Source organism: Borostomias antarcticus (assembly GCF_949987555.1).
Source record: "Borostomias antarcticus genome assembly, chromosome: 6".
In the NCBI taxonomy this organism is placed as follows: domain Eukaryota; kingdom Metazoa; phylum Chordata; class Actinopteri; order Stomiiformes; family Stomiidae; genus Borostomias; species Borostomias antarcticus.
The window spans coordinates 6525917-6539184 of record NC_140239.1 but is presented as its reverse complement, the minus strand read 5'-3'; the positions used below and the strand labels follow the sequence as shown (position 1 = coordinate 6539184).

General features: G+C 45.0%; 2 protein-coding genes across 2 annotated transcripts in view; one reads left to right on the top strand and one right to left on the bottom strand.

The window, feature by feature from the left end:
* Positions 1–1161: 1161 nt before the first annotated feature.
* prr16 (proline rich 16) lies at positions 1162–4364 on the bottom strand (the record flags this gene model as incomplete). The annotated part of the gene is made up of 2 exons (XM_084439262.1): positions 1162–1980; positions 4230–4364. The coding sequence occupies 2 exons, from the start codon at positions 4362–4364 to the stop codon at positions 1162–1164; spliced, it is 954 nt and encodes a 317-aa protein (XP_084295388.1).
* A 1887-nt stretch (positions 4365–6251) lies between these two features.
* hsd17b4 (hydroxysteroid (17-beta) dehydrogenase 4) overlaps positions 6252–13268 on the top strand; it is a 29532-nt gene continuing 22515 nt past the window's right edge. Inside the window, exons 1-6 of the mRNA XM_084439872.1 lie at positions 6252–6415; positions 7083–7136; positions 7335–7442; positions 7594–7653; positions 7860–7881; positions 8129–8175. Coding sequence (XP_084295998.1) covers positions 6358–6415; positions 7083–7136; positions 7335–7442; positions 7594–7653; positions 7860–7881; positions 8129–8175 — 349 coding nt within the window. The 5' untranslated portion in view covers positions 6252–6357. The remainder of the gene's footprint in view (positions 6416–7082; positions 7137–7334; positions 7443–7593; positions 7654–7859; positions 7882–8128; positions 8176–13268) is intronic.

Sequence of the window (13268 nt, the reverse complement as noted above, 5' to 3'; positions counted from 1 at the left end):
AGCGACCGAATTTGCGAGAAGTTGTTTTTGTGCGTGGCTGTAAGCCTGCGCATCTAGTATAGCGTTTGTCCGGTTATCACTCCCTCCATCCCTCCGTTACTCCAGACAATGTTGGCCTGCATTTCTCTGTTGGCACCACAAGAGGCAGTAGTCCCAGCACACCAAAATCCAGAAGGGAGACCGGGGTTCAAGACCCGGTGGGGATGACTTTATGGGACTATACCCCCAACCTCCACATGTTCATCCTTTCACTCCAACCTTTACCCCTTGCCTTATAGGTCAGATCCTGTCCGAACCCCAACCCTTATTCTAACCCCAACCCACACTAGGGACTGGGAGAAGGACACCAAAACCAACCCGTCGATCTCCACTGCACAAGTAGAGTAATGGTCAGAGCATTGGACTCCCACCCGGGAGACTGGGATGACTTTATGTTATCATCAGTGTAACTGCTTTAGCCACTGACTGCTACCATTAATGTTATGGAAGCTGCTGCTAGTTGTTGTGAGCTCATGAGCTAACTGGCTATCCCGCTCTTATTGTGATGGATGAGCATTGGAAGCAATGAAACTGATGTGTCCAGGCGACAAGACCTATCTTAATTTAATCAGACTTAAACTAATCAGACATTATTTCATGTCTCATTATTTCAATTCACAGCTATTTCAGTGGCATGACTAGCTTCCATCCTACCAGTCCTGAACAGAAACAAGCCACCCACGCACATAAGCCAGGCTGGACGTGGCCTGGTTTTTTCCTGCCTGCTCCACCCAGGACATGAATTAATGGCAAACTTCGACACAAACACTACCCCCCCCCGTTTTTGCGAACCCCAAAACTCATCACCAGGAATGAGAAACACAGACAGAGAATACAGAGCTCCTGCCTCGGTGCTGTCTGCCAAATTCTTACCATTCGCTACCTCCCACGACACTGCACACGCTCAACGCCGGCTGTCCTTCCCATACACCCCGGAGCCTATAGCGATGTCTCTCTTTATCTTTCACTCTCTTTTCATTTTTCCATTTCATTTTCGTTTTTTTCCATTTTCACCTGCTGATCAGATAATCCAACGTTCCACCGGAGTAAGAAAGTGCTCATGAAACAGAAAACACCCGGAATGAGTCAAAGAAACTCAAAGTCGGTCAGGTTGTCGTGACATCAGACGGTGGTGGTGGTGGACTTCCTCAGGATGGTTTTCTGAGGTTTGACGGAAGGCTGGCGAGGAGGCGCGCAGAGCTGGGGCGGGGCGTTGGCGAGCGGACAGCCGTGGCGTCCGTCGGGGAGGCCGCCGCCGCCGTTTTCCAACATGAGCCGCAGAGGAGGCAGCGAGGGGGAGGAGCACCGGTGCACGGGGCTCAGGCGCATGTCGGCCAGCTCGCTCTGCAGGTGCACGTCGGCGGCGGTGTCCACGTCGTACTGGAGGTCGCAGTCGGGGCAGTAGCCGTGGTACTGGACCTTCTCGCTGAATCGGACCCGCTCTCGCGTGGCCTGGGGGCATTTGTTCTTTTCGTGCCGCAGCAGGGGCATCGGCATTGGCACCGAGCCGCCGCCGCCGCCGCCGCCGCCGCTGTTGGAGAGGCAGCAGGACGGGTCCCTGCCGAACTTCCGGGGGAACACCCCCCCGTTCCTCACCAGAGTCCCGTTGGTCTTGGCGAAGAAGTTCCCCGGCAGCTGCAGCGTGCCGTTCCTGCTCGGGGGGTTGTCCACTTTCAGCGGGGTGAGTCTGGGGGGAGGGAGGGGTGGGCGGGGCTTCTTCAGCACGGTAAGCACCGTGGTCGGGGTGAGGATGGCGGTGGGCGGGGGTCTGAAGATGATGGCGCTGTCGTCCGGGTAGAGCTTGGTCTTGTCGATGCTGGAGGCGGTGGTGGTGGTGGCGGTGCTGCTCGAACTGCTGTTCAGCGTGTCCGTCTTGGAGCTGTCCGTCATCTCCTCTTCCAGCCGGAGGTCGGAGGTCAGGGAGTCGATCTCGTGCACAACCTGGGACAGGATGTGAGAGAGAAGAGGTTGGAACGTACAGTACTGGGGACTCATGTACAACAGGGACACGGGAAGAGGAGACGGGAGGGTGTTTGTGATTGGTCTGTCACTGGAACTGATCTTGTGCAGAACCTGAACCAGGAAGTAGATGGAGAAAGGACAAATCGGGTGCGGTTTTGTTATAGGGTCTCTTACGAAGAAGCCATAACAAGGGTGAAAGGAAGAGTACAAAGGAATGGAATAAAAGACACAGCACCAGTCTTATGTGATCAACATAAGACACCCTGATAGTGCAACCAGGGTAAACCAGACCACAGCGGCATGCTTAACCAATCCAATAACTCATTCTGTACACATGGCCTTGAGTGGGGAGAGATGAGACTGAGACACGACACTGCAACTGAGTCACAACCTGCGCTGAAGAGAAGTCCAGACACACCTGCATAAAAGATACATACGGGACATATCATGGAGGACTGACATTAATTCGATCGAGTTTATTCTGTGCAGTGCGTGTAATGGTACAACGTTCCTCATCTTATACATAACATATTCAATGAGAGCCCTGTCGCTTACGTTCGAGAATCATCTTGAATCATTCATCACACAGTAGGCTATGTGCGGATTCAGGGCAGTAGCGGTGCTATGGTTAACCCTTGGAAAACTCCACACCAGGCAAAACGCAACGCCGTGACGGGATTATCGGCGCATGCTAAATCAGGGCCTGGAAGGCTACTACAAGTCAAGCCACAACAGCACCCACTCAGTGAATGATCAGTTCAGATAGATCATACTGCATCCACTCCGTGTGTATTTACTGTACCAGGGGGATAGAAATCGTTGTTAAAAGGCACGTAGCCTACTACCCATACATTCACGTTTTATGTGATTGTACGAAATGTCGTGATGCAGCACTGTCAGGATGCTTCAAAACTTGAAGTGGCCGCTTCATTATATAATTTGGACGAAACTACTTCTAGTAGTCTAGTCATAAGTAGCCTACTATGGGTCTATCTATTGTCTATCGTCACATAATACAGGCCTGCTTCACAAACTGTGAAATGGTTATTTATTCCTTAATGTAAAGCTTAAGGCTCTGCAGATAACCTTATGCAATAAGCCCATTAGGATTATTATTAACTTGTGCTGGTTTGAACTAGCCTAGATATGAACCAAATCATAGCACAAGTATCCATGGCTGAGTAAGCCTCTCACTGGGCTAAAGCCTGCAGCCCAGCCTCCACTCTTCAGTGGGTAAATCAGCGGGACACGTAGCGAGAGCAGCCAGCGCCACTCGCTGTGGGGCACAGTGATGCTCTCTGCCTGCCAAGCATCTGGGGTCATCTCGCCTCAAAGCCAGGCTCCAGTCCAGCACGGTCTGTGAGTTGTGAAAGATAACTGCCTTATAAACGGGATTTACTGAAAACGTTGGCTTTGAACAGTGGACTGAGATCCCTTGGGGGTTTTTGTGTGAGGACATGAATAACTGATTCTGATTTACTTGGTTACGGATAGCCTAGGCTACATGGTTCCTATTTTGAAAGTATAGAATAAGATCTGCAGTGGTCTATTATACATTCCTCGGATAGCCTATTCAAAAAGGCCTACTTGTTGCCAAATTAATCGGGGAGAATTAAGCAAGGTAGAAGAGGAGAGAGAGGAGTTAAGGCGGCACGCGCTGCGGTTATGACACGCGGCGCGAGACAACACTGATTATCAGGGGGTGACATCTAAAGAAAAAGAAAAACCACAAAATAAATGAATGCATGAACGAAAAATAGGTTGGGTAATATACTGACAGCAGTCAGCTGAGGTCGTTTAGAGATTGAGAGAGATTGAGAGAGAGAGAAAGAGAGAGAGGGAGAGAGAGAGAGAGAGAGAGAGAGCATTCGCATAACGGTGATGAAATGTAATGCAAAACCATGCCGGCGAACTATAAGATTAACAATTAATTGTGATTAATTTTTGCACTTTAATCAAAACCATGCGCGTCGTGAACAGGCGCAGCTGCGTCTTCATCCTTTGCAGAGGCAACATGCCCTAAATATCTGTCCACTGGTGTGATAGGCTACAGAGTATGATAACATCACATCTTCTCGATAAGGTCAAGTGCGTTTTAGCCCCGGCCTGTCTCTCAAAATGACAAAACACCCTTTCCCCCTGAGAAATACGCGTGAAATACAATTTTATGCCCAATGAAAATAAGCAACTGTCCGTCGGGGAAGGGGGGCGTAGGCTATTCCACCAACCTCTTTGAGTTCCTTTGCTACATCTTTCAAGTCTCCTAGGATGGTCTCCAAATCTTCCACGATTGTCTTGATCTGCTTTTTCACTTTAACTTTGGAGACTACTCCTTCAGGTTCTGCATTGGATGTCGCTGACATCCTTCGTTGTGGCACAATGTATGTTTTAAGGATCACAAGTAAATCCTTTCGCTGCCGCAATACCACTTTGCAAATGCATTTTAATGTTCAGTTTTCTTCACTTTGCTCCCTTGTAGGCTACATCACGCAAGAATATAGCGAAGCGCGGTGACAGCGTCCCGGCCAGCACGCCTGCGCAATAGAGCATAGCAAAAATGATGTTATCTAAAAAAAAGATGGAAACAAAATACTATCGGTGAAGGAGTGTTTCTCGACAGTCGCTCATCCCACCGTTGCGTTTCCCATTTCTGTCAAAAAGCAAATACTGATATATCGCATTTCCACGTCGCAAGCTCTCCAAATACTTCATTTTGTCAGACACTCCTTCAAATAAACAGTTCAGAATGAAATCAGGAGAATAAATAGGCTATGCTACTAAAAAGAAACCTAGTCTATAAAATAGAGCAATCCTAAGCATGTCCAAGATATAGAATTATAACGGCCCATAGCTAATGTTAGACATCCGAGCAAAACCAGACTGCCTCCCTATTAAAAATGTATTCGGCCGAAATATTCTACTAAAATAATGCCAGGTGTATCCTTAGATACATATGGGTCACTTTACTTAACGTCAATATATGTTAATTCCATCTTCATCTAAGTCCCCGTTGTATGTCTTTGACGTCGGGGGAGAGGATAGACTCTCTCGGTCGCTCCGCCCGCTCTCACGGCTGCGCGCAGAGGCTCGGGGTCTGTCACCATGGCACACGACCTGCAGAAACAGCTCAAGTCACAAGAGCGGCTGCCTTTGTTTTAAGGGTTTATATTGAAGCATTTGAAGCGTGGACATATGAATGTGCACTGGAAAATAATTAGATGAATTAATTTATGGCTTGGTTATAACTTTATGAAGTTCATCCAATAATTTCCATAGCCTGTTAGTCTAGGCATCATAACATCTTCTTGGACAACATTGCGTAATGCCTTTTGTGAATGGTACTATGAAATCCATCACAATGTGAAAAATGCTACCATTTTCACATCTTCTGGACCCAAATTAAAGACGTGTGGTGTATGCTATCATCTGTTTCATACATGTTATAGTGCAGGTAGGCTAGCTACAGTAGATAGGTAGCCTAGGTATTTTATTTGTCCCGGGGAGGGAGAAATTGCACTGTTACAGCAGCAGTAGGCAATAAAGAAGCTCAATGATGACTACATACAAATTTGCAATAGATATAGGCTACAAAATACACAAGAAATCAAAATATACAAGAGTACAACAACAAAAATAAACAAATGTATAACAATAGCCTATAGGTAGGCTATATTTTTCAGAGAATCATGGACTACAATGTAAATCTTTTTTATGATGGGGAAAATAACGATGTTGAATGAATCAGCCTTCATTTCTATGCCCACTGCTTTTATTGATTTTTTTCCTCATGATATTTATATATATATAAGGAAAATAGCTGAAAGGCATCCTGCAATTGCACATATTCATCAGCCACAGTTGAGTCATTCTACCGCCCACCGAGACTCCCTGAATTAATTCAGATGGTGCTGTATGAGGTATGACCACCAACAAACTAGCAATTTACATCTGTCAATTATAGTGTTTAGTAAAGTTTGACAACAGCATTGCTATTATCCATGTTCACATGCATTCCAAGTTAAATATTGTTACTGCATAAGTGATATAGCATCGATGATTGACATTCATTTGATTCAAATATTACATTTAATGTACGACTAATATAGTTATTCGTTAAGATTAATTAGATGAGCTGCTACAATCCACCTGTGATGTTGGACACGTGTCTGGCAGAGGGTAGGCTTGTGATTGGGTGTTCCTCCCAGCATCCCGGAAGTGTGAAAGAGGTGAAGTTTGTCACCCTTCTCGCAGTTGTCAACCTGAAGCTGTCAACATACGAGCCAGTGTTGCGACTATCCTGTTGTCTTCTGGCTACAATTCTGAAAGAGGGGAGGACCCACTAGCTAGCTCACCGTCATGTCTGTGCCTTTGTCGTTCGAAGGAAAAGTTGTACTTGTCACTGGTGCTGGTGGAGGTAAATAATGCATGCATGCTTCTACCTTTAGCTACGGCCAACGCAGAGCTCAGCTAGCTGGCCATGTTAAGCTATGATACTAGCTAACGTTAGCATAGGGTTACATCGAGGGATGTATGTAGACCAGCCGGGTCTTAATTAATCACGCTAACTAGCTCACTTGCTAACACGGTTGTGGTCTGTCATGTTAGTTAGCTAACTGGTAGCTAGCTAGCTTTTGTTCTGACGTGTATTGTGCCCTTTGCTAGCAGGCTAACGTGCTGCTAGTATATAGCCCACTTCACATTAGGTGCGCGCTGGAAAGCAGAGAGGAATGTATGGACTAGTGCATAACCAGCTACCAGTAGGGCTACTATTGAGATTTTAGCTGCCATCCTGCAATCAACAGTAGATGACCAGCTAACTAACGCTCAATGTCAAAGTTTAAACTCCCTATGAGGTACGCATGCTCCCCAACACTGAGCAAAGTTCATTGATCTACGTACGTCGTACGACAGTGTGTGAAAGGGCACAGTTACATAGTGCCAACATGTTCAATGCTTATATAGTGCTGCAATAACTGAACTGGTGGTTCAGGAATCAGATCTTTCACTTGATCACAATCCTTGACTAGAGAAGACCACAACATTTATTTTATTGTTGCAACTTTCTGACATATCACCCACAGGTCTTGGTAGAGAGTATGCCTTGGCATTTGGAGAGAGGGGAGCATCTGTTGTTGGTAAGTAGGCCTTATAAAATATGATCTTCATCTTAGAGCCCATATCCAAGATGAAATGTGTATGATGACATTTAACCCCATGTTGCGTGTTATCTTGCAAGTGACAAACGAATCCTGTGCTGCTGGGTTATGTTGTCGGCCTCCAGGTTTGTTATTGTACCACCTATCTCAGTTACCAGCTGCCTCCTCTCTACCCAGTGAATGACCTTGGGGGAGATATAAAAGGAGGCGGGAAGAGTTCTGCGGCCGCAGATAAGGTGGTGGAAGAGATAAAACTCAAGGGAGGAAAGGCTGTCGCCAACTATGGTGAGTCGGCAGGCCCAAAACTTATTTTATTAATTTTATTTTTTAACATTTGCAGTGTTAAGCCCTGGCCTAGTACTCAACCCATCCTACACACAGGCACGTGTTGACAATTGATGGGCTATGTTCAACCTGTTCTTTGTTGTGTACCCAGATTCTGTGGAGGACGGTGAGAAGGTGATCCAGAGTGCTCTGGATGCGTTTGGGAGAATAGGTAACTGCTCTGTCTGCAGTCCCTGCTTAAGAATATCTGTCATAATGGATGAGGTGTAAACCTTAGGTGTAAATCAAGTATGACTGTACAGGTGTGTGTTGGGAAGATGCTATGATCCGATATAATCCTAACCATAATGGGATATTCCGCCTGGATGGTGCGCACAAGTAGTCTGATGTTGATATTCTAATGTTGTTCTTTTCCAGATATTGTGGTCAACAATGCTGGGTAAGTTCAGCATGATCAGTCATTACATTAAAATAAAACCTTTTTTTTTGCCAGAAGTCATTGTGAATTCCAGGTTCATGATAGAAGTGACAGGGACAATGTCTGGGGGTTTAGGTTGGGTGTCTGTTGTTGATATCTGTGGGTGCATCTCTAGCCTTTTGTAACACTGCATGTTAAAATGGACCATAAATACAATTTGGTTTGGTTTGATTACTTTGGACTCACAGTCGCTGTCTTTTATCCACAGGATTCTTCGAGATCGCTCCTTTGGTAGGACCAGTGATTTGGATTGGGGTGAGGAAAGATTAGTTTGACCTCTTTTTGTCGCCCCTATGAAATCCGTTTTTTTTCCCCTCCCAAATTCAGTTTAATTTTTTCCTAAATTCCGTTTATTTTTTTCTTCAATTCAATTTTTCTGAATTCTGTGTTTTACGATTTACTATCATTTTTATCATCAGAAAGAGGTGAAAATAATGTACATTTGTAATGATGCAACACTATATTCCACTTTTATCAAGTGCTTCAATTCAATTCAATTCTTCAATTCTACTACTGTAGGCTACGTGTTTCATTAACTGAAAAAAGTAGGCTAATGCAAGTGTGCAAGGATCTAGGCAACAATGCAGAATAGGCAGCCTATGGAACTACTTTGAGCTCCATTACTTTTCCATCCATCACAGACATCTCTGTTGAGGTAGCACCGTACAGTAGTTCAGTACATGATTGTCAGCCTCGTTGTATTGAACTCAGTGAGTCCTGGGATTGGTGTGGTTACTGGTGTTACTCTGAGCTGGGTCATATGCTGGTCATACTGCGCGCCGTTATATTCCTTGCCTACGGCCCCCACTGCTGTGTTGCTTTTTTAAAACACATTTAGTTCATTTTCCTGTGTCAGCACCAGTGTTGGGAGTAACGCATTACAAAGTTACTGTAACTGCACTACTTTTGGCAGTAACTAGTTGTGTAACAAATTTACTTTTCGAATTAAAATAAAGCCGTTACAGTTACTGAAATTGAAATGGGCTTGTTACTCGTTACAGACATATTTTTCCTTCCTATTATTCGGGAAAAGGTGTAAATGCAATCATCTCTTAAACAGCTGTGTTGCAGCAAACTAGCCTTAACTACTGTAGCCTACTCCTGATTTCTCTAAATCTAATGCTACGAATGGATACATCACCTAGAAGCTGCGTCAGTTATTGATTCATATCATTGCAGATGGCCACAAGTTAAAAATGCCTATTCTTTTTGCAACATAGGACTTTAATTTCACAATTCATTTATTTTCAGCCACTACACATTACTAGTGACTATATTCTGTATTCGCCTGCTTAGCCTACAGCATGCAGCGGGCTGAGAGCCGACTGTTCTTCTAGACCTGTACATCAACATTAAGCATGAAACCAGTAGTTTTTAGCTATATGTGTTCATTTCCCCCATTTAAAAATTAAGTTCGAAATACAAAAAAAAAAGACTTTGAACATGCTGTAGGCCAGGGGTCTCAAACTCACGGCCCGCGGGCCATTTGCGGCCCGCCACACCACTCCATCCGGCCCGCGACATGATGTCAGAAATATAATGTAATCCGGCCCGCAAAATAATTTCTTGTAAACGGCGCCGGCAGGCAGGCCTACAATGCAAAATTCAAGTCGCTCAAACGTGGGGTGAAATTCTATTATTGTGTGCAGCGTGTGAAGTGAATGCTGCATAGTCACAGGTGCAATCAATCCACACACGACTTTGAACTATGAACGGAATGCAGCTAGCCATCGAGAGGCTGTTTTCATAGTTAACTAACGTTAGGAATGTTTCAAGAAATATGGACATTGCAGTATTTTTTGTGGAGGTCAATGGACATGTTACCTGCCTGATATGCAAGAACAAAGTCGCCGTTCTAAAGGAATATAATGTCAAGAGCTATTCATTACTAAACATGGAGAACAGTGTCATAGGGAGAGAGGAAAAAACGAGCCACACAGCTAATGGGCTAATTTCTCAGTCTTTCAAGATAGATATATAAAATAGAGTAGTAGCCTACAAATGTATTCAAGTGTCTGGTAAGAAATTGAAACAAACTTGAACTTTAATAAATGCCAGTAGCTACAGGTCCAGGGCAGGCTTACAGTAGTGATGCATCTTGCAGCTAAAACAGAATAAAGTACAAATGTAGGCTATTCAAGATAAAATAAAAGCAAGGAAAAAAGATTTGCAGCACTAACTGTTAAAATATATTCAAATGAATGGAAACCGGTTTGAATTTGTATGATGGAAATGTTAGTTATTTAATAGTCTTGCGACATTTAGAGACTGAGTTGTGAGTCTAGTTATGGAAATGAAAAATGAAATTTTCCAAAATATTGCACATATTGCATATTCTTATAGTTAGGCCTAGTAGTAGTTGAAGTCATTGAAGTGGCCCTCCTATGAGTTGACGATACCAGCAGTGGCCCCAAGCCAATTTGAGTTTGAGACCCCTGCTGTAGGCTATCGGATCAAAAGTTTGCAAAGCTTCTCTTGAGGTAGGCCTACATTGGTTTGAAGGCTAGGAATGTTGTAGCTCACTGGCCAGAGATGAGGTAGCCTAGGAGTTATTGTTAACCCATTGAAGGCTGGGTACCCTTTGTTAAGCATTACACAATAATAATAATAATAAAAATAATAATAATAATGTACTATAGCGTGTGCATTAATAAGAGAATTGGAAAGTAACGCCAAAGTTACTTTCCCCAATAACTAGTTACTTTCTTTATGCAGCAATCAGTATCAAATCAAAATGTATTTATAAAGCACGTTTAAAACGACAGCAGTCGAACAAAGTGCTGTACAAAGGTGGGTCCTAGGTTAAAACATCTCTCAACAAAAACAAGGACATTTCTGAAAGGACATACAGACACTGAACATAAACAAGGCTTGAGCATAGACTGGTTAAAACGGCAGGGAGAAAAGGGAGGTTTTTAGGGAGGATTTAAAAATAGCCTGGGGGCAGCCGCTGCAAAGGCCCTGTCTTGTTTTTGGCACCTCCAACAGCAGTTGGTCAGCAGACCTTAAGGCTCTGGCTGGGGTGTGGCGATGCAGAAGCCAGGTCGTACAGGACTTTAAAAACCATTAGCAAGAGTTTAAAATCAATGGGAAAGCAGACCGGGAGCCAGTGGAGTGAGGCCAGGACTGGTGTGATGTGGTCACGCTTTTTCTTGCCTGTGAGGAGGCGAGCGGCAGCATTCTGTACAAGCTGTAGGCGTCTGAGGGAAGACTGATCCATGCCAACATACAGTACAGGGCTTTACAGTTGTCGAGTCTAGTAGTGATGAAGGCATGGATCACCCTCTCTAGGTTAGTAGCAGAGAGGTAGGGCTTGGTCTTGGCTAGGAGACGCAGTTGAAAAAAGCTTGTCTTTACTACAGCTTTGATCTGTTTATGAAATTTAAAACACTGTCAAAAACCACCCCGAGATTCTTCACAGAGGAACGAATGTTGGAGCTCAAGTGGCCCAGGGCATCGACAGAGCAGGCTGAGGGAGCGTGTCGTCCAAAAAGGATGATCTCGGTCTTGGACTCATTAAGATTTAGAAAGTTAGAGCTCATCCAAGACTTGACGTCGCTCAGGCAGTCCAGTAATGGCTGCATACAGTCCTTGCCTTTGGACCGTAGAGGCAGATAGATTTGGACATCGTCAGCGTAGCAGTGGAAGGAGATTCCATGCTTTCCAAAAAAAAGAGCCTAGGGCTAGCATGTAGAGTAAAAATAAGATGGGGCCCAGGATGGAACCTTGGGGGACTCCACAGGTCAGAGGGGCGGTAGCGGAGGAGAAATGTCCTAACTGCACTGAGAAGCTCCGATCGGTCAGATAGGACTTGAACCAACTTAGGGCAGATCCTGTGATGCCCACAGACTGCTCGAGGCGTTGAATCAGGATCACATGGTCCACAGTATCAAAAGCGTCTGTCAGGTCTAAAAGCATCAGGACGGCAGGACTAACTGAATCAGCAGCTAAAATCGAATCGTTAAAAACTCTCAGCAGGTCAGTTTCAGTGCTGTGTCTCGGTTTGAAGCCAGACTGGAACTTCTCGTGGATGTTTTGCTTAGCTAAGAACGACTGCAACTGGGTATAGACAACAGGGACACATCCTGAGCTGAGGCTAGTGTTGACCAATAGCAGCACACTAGCTCCGACTGAGTCAAAAACCTCCCTGAAGAGGCGAGAGGGATTGCTGTCTGTGGGGCAGTTTGTAGGCCGCAGATGCTTGACTACCTCGGAGAGAGAGGGAAGGGACACAGGCTCAAACTGGTGGAGAACAGCAGGGCACGGAGAAGGAGCAGGGTCTGGGATAGGCCTAGCAACTGTGTGGGCTGATCTGACCGAGGAGACCTTATCCATCAATTTAAAAAAAAAAGTTGTCGCAGAGAGTAGGTAATGGCACAAGGGGGAAACATTGGGAGGATTAATACGAGAGTTGAGGACATTAAATAAGACCAGGGGCTTATGACTGTTATTAGTGACTAGGGAGGAGAGAGAGGCTGTTTTGGCAGCTTTTACAGCTCTCTGGTAGTCAGACAGGCAGCCATGTAAAACGTCTAGGGAGACATGGAGTTTGTCCTTTTTCCGTTTCCTCTCAGCGCGTCTGCATGCACGTCGAGTCGTTTAGCCACGGCTCGGTGAGTGCTTTTGGGGCACTTTGTCTTAAAAGGAGCAACAGAGTCCACAATCTCAACGCATGTGGAATTAAAAACAGACAAAATGTCATTAGTGCTGAGGGCACAATTTTCTTTCAGTGTAGACGGCACAGTCATTTGCGCAGACAGAAAATTGTGATGCGGTCAAGGGGCTAAGAGAGCGGCATGCGGAGGCAATGGGTCTGTCTGCCGGGCAAAGTAATGATAATGATAACAGCACAGGTAGATGGTCAGAAATACATGTCGTTGCACAGATTTAATTGACGGAGACAGACAGGCCGTAAGATAGCACTAGATCTAGAGTACGCCCCTTTTCATGTGTCGGGCCTGATACGCACTGGGTAAGATTGACGGAATCAAGCAGATTTAAGAAGTCCTTTTGAGAGAAGTAGCTAGTAACTGTAACCAGTTACTAATTTTCAGTAACTTGTCCAACACTGGTCAGCACCCACGTTCACAAAAAACAACAACTCCTTGTAAAATAGCCTACTAAACATGTTCTAGTGACGATGGACACTATATGAAAGTATCTGCTCTGCACCTCTCGCTGTAGGCCTACTCAGCGAAGGGCTCACAACACAGAGCAGAGGTGTCTGCCGTCACATAATGAGTGAATGAATCAGCCTTCTTTCACTTTTTGAGCTTCACAGAAGCGACTAAGTAGGCTAGGAACGCTCTGGTCACATGTTTCATGTTTATTTTATCAATTGTAGCCAA